The sequence below is a fragment of the Chaetodon trifascialis genome, chromosome 2 (genome assembly GCF_039877785.1).
Source record: "Chaetodon trifascialis isolate fChaTrf1 chromosome 2, fChaTrf1.hap1, whole genome shotgun sequence".
Classification (NCBI taxonomy): domain Eukaryota; kingdom Metazoa; phylum Chordata; class Actinopteri; order Chaetodontiformes; family Chaetodontidae; genus Chaetodon; species Chaetodon trifascialis.
Genome location: NC_092057.1, coordinates 1,295,257 through 1,305,217, shown reverse-complemented (window position 1 = coordinate 1,305,217; position 9,961 = coordinate 1,295,257). Strand labels below are relative to the sequence as shown.

The window sequence follows — 9,961 nt, the reverse complement described above, 5'->3', positions numbered from 1 at the left end:
TTTGATGCTTTCACTTAGATTAAGATGCTTGAAGTAAATACGAGTAAAAAAATCCACTCATTACGCATTTTTTTATCTTCAACGAAAGTGTGGGAAGGTCATTGAGTGCACACAGTGCGTAGTTACAGATGATGTGTTCTCAGAACGTCACATGACAGAGAAAGTAGAAACAATGTTATAATAAATGTTTATTATAACAGCAATAAAAAAAAACAACATGCGATTATTAAATAAAGCACAATTACATCTTTCTTAATCAAGCAATGCTCACATTCCTTATAGAAAACAGAAAAAAATGCTTCTGCTGCCGAAATGACAATAATTCAGGTAATATAGATGTAATGTTGATGATGTATAAATCCAAACAGGGGACTACATATTCATGTACATTTTGTCATTCATTTGTATGAGTAAATTATATAATTATTGAGGGTTTTACAGGATGAAATTGAGTTTAGGTTTAGCGGGCACGTCCTTTACCTCACTAACAGCGAGGTGTTTGTTGGCCAATGCTGTTGCCATGTAATAATACAGGAAACAATATCTGAAGACAGAGACAGGTGAACCGTTTTTAACATGAAATCATATCACTGAAATGTTTCATCTTCAAGATGTTGTTATTAGTGATTGGGTCATGGGAGCTGGCACGCCACCTTGTGGTCACAGATGGTGCTAAATCCAATTAGCAGCTCCAGTAAATCAGCATGAAGTGACACCTTTGAGCCCTCGAATCACTGCCAACTGCAGGCTAAAATGTAGTAAAAGTTTCACCCTTGAGATAAATATTCAGCTAAGAAAAATGTTTTAAGTCTTGTCGACATTTTTCTTTTGAAAAGTTTGTACTTTTCTTACAGTGACTTCAAGAAAGACATTTTAAAAACCTTCAAAACAAAACAGTGAGACGGATTTATTTAACAAATTTATTTCTTACTCGGAGTGAAAGGACACTGTTACATGATTGCTATGAATTCTGAATATTCTATACTGATCCTACAGACAGTCCGCTCAATTATCTCAGTCACCCCAGCTGCACAACAAAAAGCCCACCCAGCTCTGAATTTTACCAAAAGGCTGGAAAATCATCTGTTCACCACGAACACTGGCAATGGACATAGCACTGCATAACCCCAATAAGAAAAAAAAGTACATATCTCTCAGCTTTACAACACTCAAGACTTCTTTAACAACTCTGAACGAATTAATCTAAATCAAGAATACTTTGAACAAAGGCACAAGAAAAAGTATTAAGGAATATTTTAATATTTTGAGAAATAGACCCAATTACTGTCTTGCAGACCTTTAAATGAGACGCTCTTAAGTTGGAGCTGGAGCACAGAGATGTTTAGTTTGGCATTAAGACTAGAGGCAGGGGGAACCAGAGTTCAAAAACATGTCCTTCAAACACCTCCAAAGACAGCCGGTGGGCATGCGTAAGACAGGCAGGTAGTGTAACTATTCTTTGAGTTTCTCATCTAACTTCAGGCAAAGAAGTGATTCAAAGTATTTCCCAAAATGTGGAATTATTCCTTTAACAAAGAAATATTTATATATTAAATAAACTCAGAGGTAATAGATGATGGAAAATGGTGGGAGCAGATTATTTTATGATATGCCTAACAATGAAACTGGTTTCAATGGGACTGTGTGTGGGGGGGTGGGGGGGGTCACTGACTGGTCCGGACAGATGTTAAGGATGAGAAGTTACACACAGGATGCCAAAGTCATTCGTCATTCTTGTCTTCCTCCTCGATCTCTGCTGCCTCTAGGCCTTCCTCTTCCTCCTCATCATCCAGCTCACCATGCAATCCCTCTTCGCCAATCTCATCGCGCACCACGTATCCCTCCTCCTCTTCCTCCTCACCAACTTCAAACCCTTCCTCCTCTTCCTGGATCTCTGGCTCCTCCTCTCCTTCTATTCCGAGTTCCTCCTCCATCTTTTCCTCCTCTGCTGCTGCTGCTGCTGCTGCTACAGCTTCTCCAGCAGCTTCTGCTTCACCCTCGACTGCCTCTTGGCCCATCTCTCCTTCGGCCACTGGCTCATCCTTCACCGGTGCCTCGTCTGTCTGATTGTCTACTGTCTCACTGGTCAACTCCAGCTCAGACACGTCCATCGCCATAGAGTCTTCTGGGTCCTGGTCGTCTTGGTTTCCAGAGAACGGGTTTTCACCCTGACAATGAAAGCGTTTGTAAGTACATTTGTCTGTGAGTCCCTGCATTCATCACCAGTTATACTAACATTAGCAAGGTTTATGTCTGTGGACATGCACGTCTCAGAGGTGTTTCTGTACAGTTTCACTTGTTGCTCAATGACAATAACAAACATGGACTGGGCTTAATTTTTGCATGCATGGTATGTCCTGTGTATGAACTGTAATCCATTATGATGATGAGAGTTTCTCCACACGGCATTTAAAAACCTGAAGAAGCAAAATGTCATTCGGTAACTGCACTGCTAAACTGCTACGCAGACTGTGAGCAGGCGTGTTGATGTCTTTGCACACAGTGTCGCTGCCTCATACTCTTTTCTGCACGTCTGTATATTGACTTCCACTCTTTCGTTGACATTGCAGGTATGTCCAAATAAATGTGGTATAGATATCAACTCAAAATGGATGAGTCCTCCTCCTCCTCCCCCACGCTCTACACAGGCAGCATGCATATCATGGCCGTGATATAAGACTTTGCACCCCTGATTCAAATGATTCTGAAGTTTTTTAGGATTTTACTGCCTTACTTTCAGATTCTTTGAGTTACAGTATAGAATGATTCAGAATCAAAGACGTGGATTAGCAGCAAAGTCAAAGTGTGACATCAGGAAAGTAAGGATGTATACTGGTTTCACTGTGTTTTACTGTGTTAAAAACACTGTGGCCATTAACTCTTTGCATAGTTCTTTCTGCAAAGTAAACAGCACGAGTAAATTCAGTGCACGATGCACACTGTGACCACCCACATGTAGGGGGCACATACCTTAAGGTAGCTCTCCAGCTTCTTGCCAATGATTTTGTGGTTCAGGATGCTACGAGCAACTGACAGACTGGCCCTCTTTGACTGCTCCATCATACCCTTGGAGAGAGACAAAAGCCCCGAGTTAAACACAGGACAGAGTGCAAAACATCCCAGAACAAACATGATTGTAGTGAATCCTCCTGTATTGGCCACAGGTTTGAAACAGGAACATATCAAAGTAAGGTTCTTTTTCTTCTTAACAAACTAGTGAGTACATCTAGCTGAATATAGAATAATGATCAATTTGGGAGCGGCTGCATTACCTTCCGGTTGTAGTTATGGTCAGGAGACTTGATGTGTTTCTGTATCAGGTGGGGCTGCATGGGGATAAAAAGGTCACATGCTGCACAGTGGGCAGCTTCCACCTTCCTCATGAAGTGCTCCATACCGAGATCTACAGAGAGCGAGCAACATTAGCAATGAGCCATCATTCAAATTCTCTTCTAACACACAACTGATGCTGCTGCTGATGATGATGATGATGATGACGATGATGATGCTTACCCCTGGTGAGGTCCTGCTCTTTGTACATCTGGCAGATGGCAGCACTGTGATTTTCCAGTTGAGTAACCCTCTGTTCTGTCTTCTTGAACTTGTTCTGCAAATACTCCTACAAAAGCAAAGCAATGACGTTTTTATTAGCTTACACTTCATGTGCCAGATTTTTCAGCAGTGACTCCAGTGACACACTGCATGAATTAGGTAATAAACATGACCCATAAATCCTACATGCATGAAGTGTTAATAGCAGCGGTTTACATCTGTGTATGCAGCTCCAGTCTCCTTAAATCTAATCTGTTATAACAGAGAACTGATCGCTTCCTTTTAGTGGGGCTTAGTGTAACTTCTCTTGCATAGAAACAAATAACAACAACGTCAAATATCATGCAATTCAATACAGAAACGTGGGACTGAAAAGCACCTTTGTGAAAATGTTAAGATTCACAGGAAAGACTGCACTGAAGTCAGATGTGGGTACAGCTCTCCTCACTGAATGACAGATTTAACTACACTCATGAATCCTTTTATGAATCCTTTTATGAATCCTTTTATGCATCTATGTCTGACTGTGTCTGCCTCACCTGCAGGAAGTCTGTAGTGGGCTTGGACAGCTGGCTGGAGAGGAACTTAAAGTGGTCCTTGTGGAAGCGACTCTCAAGATGAGTCTCCATCTCCTCCTTGTAGAACGAACGGAACTTGCACACAGAGCATGCGAACATCACCCTGAAAACATGATTAGAAATAATCCAAATTACTACTGTACACATCACAAAACCCCCCGAAGGAACTGTGATTTGTGATGTTGGACCATACAAATGAAATCTGACTTGACTACACAATCAGAGCTCACTGATGGCAACAGAACAACGGTCGTAGTAATGTGCAGTGAAAACAAAGGCAATAAATGAATCACACAAACAGGAAAGCCGAGAGGAGAGACGGAGGAGGGTGGAGGAGTAAATCTGGAGCCAGGTGTCAGGGGTTTATGGCATGTCCTCTCACCTTTCCAGAAAGCCCCTCCTCTTCCTCATTTTCGGGTGCTTGTCCTGACCTTGGACTGGGGTCTGTTTGCCCTGTGGACTTTTCTTCTCCTCCTGTTTGGGTGAAACTAAATAACAGCAAAGAACAGAAGTCAGGCAGGCTAAACTTCCACAGAGGGTGATGACGACAAAAACTGACAAAGGACAGCGTGTCAGGAAGGATGAGTGAGCCGTGGCTGATCCTACCTTTATCTCCATCGGCAGTAGGTTTTGTCTCCTAAGAAGAAAAGCATCACATTAGTTAATCTATTAAGAATAAGGGAAGGAAAAGGCTTTTTTTTCCATTTAGCGACTTTCTGTTGAAATAATCCAGATTAATTACATATGAAGGGTCAGTGTTGTTCACTTAAATGAAGCGGTTCAGTGATTGAGTCATGAGGGAACCACGATAACCACACGTCTAAGACTTCATCGGCCACAGTTTGCTCCTGAGACGAGCTCGACCTACTCACCGCAGCTGCAGTCTTTGGTTCGCTGTCATCACCGTTCTTCTCTGTTTGCTCTAGTGAAACAGAGCACACAGACATCAGGCCGAGACAGATCTATGACTGTTTTCTGCTTCTCTCATTAAAACACATCAGGACTTTGTTGAAGTCAGTACCTTGGGTCGCCTCGGACCCGGCGCTCTCTGTCTTGTTCATCTTCGACTCTGGCTCATCAGCTGCAGTAAGCGTCTGCTTTCTCTTCTTTTGGACATCACGTTGTGGTTTTGCCTGCTACGGTCAACAAAATCAATTTGCACTCAAACGCATCTTCTGGCAAAAAACATATGGAAAATACAACCATAACCTATCATCAGCACATGAGTGACCTGCCTGCCAAAGTCAATTAGACTTCATTTGTCTTCCTTCTCTGGGCATTTCCTCGTCCAATAGTGTTAGGCTTATCTTAAAGACTACCCAGGATTTGGGGCAAAAGAAAACAAATGAATAAATAAAATCAAAATAAAATCCACCATTCAAACTATTTAACATGTCCACAGGTAAACAAGACAAAGAACTGGGCTGGGGGAGTTCTCACTTGCCTTTACTATACAAAAAGGGCAGCTGATGGGGCATTTCTGACCAGATTAAATCAGGACTGGGCAGAGTTAGAGGGGCAAGCGATGTGTCAAATGTGTCAGGGATTATTTGTGACAAACTGCTTTACATGGCAGATAGCAGGCACTAGCACTTTAGGCTGACTTGCCAGTTGGGTGAGAACAGAAAAAGGAGGGAATCAGAAAGGGCTTAACTTTTGCCCAGTGTCTGAGGAGGTCTTATTTGGCTGGAGGTACTTACTTTGTTGAGGGGTCTCTTGCGGCCTCGCTGGCGGCCAGCCCGTGGGCCCCCTCCAAAATGCCTCCCAGGAAAGTCGTGAGGCCCTTGAATGGAACCCTGATGGAAGCCCCCACTCTCAGGGTACATGCGGTTGGACAGGAGGGATGGGAGCTTGCCTCTACCACCTCCTGGAGAGTGGCCGCGGTGGGACTGGCCACCACCTCCGCCTAATGGAGTGGGGTCAGACCTGCGGCTTCCAAACCCTCCTCCAGCTCCTCGACCCCCAGCACTTCCACCCCTTCTGGGGGAACGTCGGCCTGCTCCAGCCCATCCTCCACCTCCAGAGCCTCCTCCCTGGCCACTGCTGAAGGAATCCCTCATATTCTGTCGCATTTTAGCGACTCCATAGGAAGAGGAGGGGCTGTCAAAGCCTCCTCCTCCCCCTAGCCCAATTCCCCCTCCGAAGCCCGAGCCTCCTCGCTGACCCAACAGCATGTTGTCCCCACGGCCATCGCCATAACCATAGCTACTGCCGCCAGATCTGTAGAGATCTCGGGAGGAGGTGAGAGCGGAGGAGCGCGAGTCGAAGGACTCGTACTGGTCATACCTGCGGGAGGGAGGGAGGGAGAGGTTTGATAGAGAAGAGCAGAGAGCAGGGGAGGCAGGGAGGGCAGTCAGGGTTGGATTTCTCCACCTGCTTTTCCTTCTCCTCCATGGTCTTGCTTTCTCCATTTGTTTTCTTGTCACTCCCAGCTTTATTTCAGAAACCACATGAGATCAGAAATTGATGATCCAAAACAAGTTAACACTTCACTTGTGGTCTTTTATAACACTGTAATGTTTTTTCTCTTATCATTAAGCTTACTGAAACTCATCCAACCATTGTTTGTTGGAGGTCAAACACTGCCCTGCAGATTACGGGAAAGGCAGTTTCTTACGCTGTGAAACTCTGAACAGACATGATAATGGTCCATCAGAACCAGTGATGTCTTGTGACACGTGCACGAAGTGAAATACCCTGGGAAGTGACTGGATTATGGAAAATATTCAAGAAGGGGGATGAAACAAAACTGGGCCTTTTTCCATGAGGGTTTTTGTAGACACAGCAGACAGCCTTCAATTAACAGTTAGGCTTGAAAAGTAATATCAAGCTAACACCTGTAAACTCATCTCTCTTACGTAACCTAAAGCCAGAACACAGAGTTAGGTCACATGGAGGATGAGAGAAACAAAGTGTGTGAACAAATAAAGACAAAGGCAAGACAGAGGCAATGTTCAAGGGGTGTTGGGTAAGGATGGACTGGCTTTATGTGCACAGATGTCAGTCTGTTACAAATGGAAAGTTGGTCTATAATTGCACCTCCAACAAGTCGCCATGCATTTTCGTGACGTCTACGGTTTTGCTGCATCACAACAACATTTTCTTCCCAGCAATCAGACAAACCACAACATAGCAAATGGGGAGCGATCAAAGCTTCCTCAGATGCTGAGGCATTCAAATGCAGCCTGAGCAACTCACAACCTTTTCGTCCCAAACAGGAATTAAGGCGTACACATTTTCACCAGGGCTGAATGTAGAGTGTAATAAATGTCACAGCAGGCTAAGACGGTCCAATTCATTCTGACAACCTGACCACTCTAAAACAATGACCACTACGTTTCCATCCACACTGGTATTGTCTTTGTTTTGAATGGTTTGGAAATATTTTACAGAACTCTGTCTCTGCTATTTCACCCAAACTAGGGCAAGACCTGTTCAACTAGTTTTTACCAATAGCATTAGAAAGCCTAAGCATCTTTTTATTATGTCACAGCAAAATGTGAATCAAGACATTCAGTGAGATACTTTTTCAGATGAATCCAATAGAAGTAACACTGAACTAGCTGGGTATTGTCCAGGCATGAGGCAACATTCAGAGACAATGTTCTCAACTCACCACATGCCACATTAAGATGTTACTTATAGTCTTTAACATGAGAGACACCAGCGGTAAATGTAATGCTCGCACTGGCATGGATGTGTGGATGTGTTACCTGACTGATGGGGACAGTATGGAACAGAAGAAGGAATAAAAGTTAATACCTGTCACCCCGAGACCCTTTCAAACCCCCCTCCAACTGAGTGAGCATGTCCAGGCGTTGGTTAATCTTGGCAATGACTGCATCTGCATGTGTGCCTGTGGATGAGATCAGGGACGCTCCCGAGAGACCTCTCTTCATGTGGCCTCCTCCTCCTCCTCCTCCATATCCCCCGAGCCCAGACATCGAGTCCTTGTAACCTCCCCCATACAGGTCAAAGCCGCCAGAACCTAATACGGCGAGGAATTAAAAGATGTTAATACGACAACCATCTCCTCCCTTGATATACTATCAGACCAGTGGTGAAACCACTACGCGTTTAATCAAAATCTGACTGATTTAAAATAAAATGAGCAAATCTGTATGTAACACATGTATTAGAATTGATGTAATGTCAAACTAAATAATGAGGAAACTGAAGCGTGTCTGACGATCACCTCCCCGATGTTAATGTTTTTTGTCCCCTCACAGGAAGACAGTTTCATCCCTCTACCATCTTAGATAACACTACAACAACTAGTTATAATATCAACGGCGGTATTCAGTCCAAGTAACTGTCATATCTCATTTACACAATATCACCTAGTTGTATTTTAGTAAAAAACAGAATTGTGTTGGCTGCAGCAGAGCATAAAACTCTGTGTGTCATTGTGCAATGCCAGAGTGCATTCATTCATTCATTCATTCATTCATTCATTCATTCATTGCCTCACCTCTGTTGCCTGACCCTCCACCTCCCCAACTGGAGTAACCTACAAAAGCAGAGAATACATTGGTACAAGCACACTGAAAGGTAATAGATGTTAATATTCAAACTATTCAATCAGTCAAGTCTGATAGTTACCAGTGAGGCTGTATACGGCTGTGTGGTTCCACCACCAAGGAGCAAACAGTCAAAAAGAATAAGTCTAAATCACGTCTGGAGCAGTAAGCCGGCTGGGTTTTCTTTAATGTTAGACTCTCAGCAGACGATGCATCTGTTAGCTTTAGGTTTTTATTGGATTTAGGATTGGATAATAAATTGGATAATTTAGAGTCAATGGGAAATTCACAACTGTGTTTGTGACGGTAACGTTAAACCAACTTAGGTTTTGGAGGCATTTTTGCTGAGGCGGCCATTTTATTAACTAGCCTTTAAAAGTGGGTTATTCCCACACTGACTCCATTTTAACAGAACTGACCAGCTAACTTTAGCAAAGCATTCCAGCCGCCCTACAACAACTGAAACAATGGGCCGCACAGCCCGCTGTGTTAGCATACTAGCAAATAAACAGCTTGATGGCGAGGTGGCTAACATTGCTAGCTATGTTTCGTTAAAATTAGCTAACGGGCCTGTTACCGATTTGCGGTTTGTGGAGTTTCGTTTTCTCTGATACAAATTCATGATTACGATTATTGCCACAACCGATGGGACAACATTACGAAGCATTACAAAGCAGCTAACACTTCTTTGTTTCAGGCTACAGCCGCATATGGGTTGGTGGTTGTTGCTAGGAAGCTACACATCCGAACTAGCTAACAGCTAACATCCTGGCTAATAAGGCATGTGGCTAACTGGAAACCTAATTAATAAAGGTAACGTAAGCCTTGGTAAAGGTATCTGCACCACACTGGTATACAACGCCCGTGCGGCGCCAAACAGCCGGCGTATATTTACCAGAACCGTAGCCTCTGTTGTCCATAGTATTTTTCAGACAATCCGATCGAAACGAGCAGCGAAAGCCTCTGCAGCTCTCTTTCAAAGCGGTGAGAAGGGTCGACTCTCTCAGGCACGACAAAAAGCACGTAATCGTCAAGGGCTTGTGACGTCACACGTATTAGGGACGTCGTCTTCTTCTTCTTCTTCTTCTTCTTCTTCTTGTAAAATTGCGGACGTATTCCACTCCCGTCTAGAAACGTAAAGGTAATATTGTAGACAGCGCTTCTCATGTGATTCTGTCTTATTCATGACCAAAGTGTACCTAAATTACTCTGAATCTGATCTTACTTGGAGATAATTTTATTGTATCAGCAAATTTTCCATCAAGATGGTCTGAAATTGGTCCGCGTCACAAAAACAGAAGATGTATTCCA

The 9,961-nt window shown here is 43.5% G+C and overlaps 1 protein-coding gene across 1 annotated transcript; it reads right to left on the bottom strand.

The window, feature by feature from the left end:
• Nucleotides 1-906: 906 nt before the first annotated feature.
• akap8l (A kinase (PRKA) anchor protein 8-like) lies at nucleotides 907-9,658 on the bottom strand. Its single transcript, XM_070972824.1, has 13 exons — nucleotides 9,546-9,658; nucleotides 8,602-8,640; nucleotides 7,893-8,118; nucleotides 5,831-6,416; nucleotides 5,152-5,266; nucleotides 5,003-5,052; nucleotides 4,737-4,767; nucleotides 4,513-4,618; nucleotides 4,092-4,233; nucleotides 3,514-3,619; nucleotides 3,273-3,403; nucleotides 2,971-3,066; nucleotides 907-2,168 (listed from the first exon to the last, which is right to left on the bottom strand). The coding sequence occupies exons 1-13, from the start codon at nucleotides 9,568-9,570 to the stop codon at nucleotides 1,722-1,724; spliced, it is 2,100 nt and encodes a 699-aa protein (XP_070828925.1). The 5' UTR covers nucleotides 9,571-9,658; the 3' UTR covers nucleotides 907-1,721.
• Between the last annotated feature and the right edge of the window lie 303 nt (nucleotides 9,659-9,961).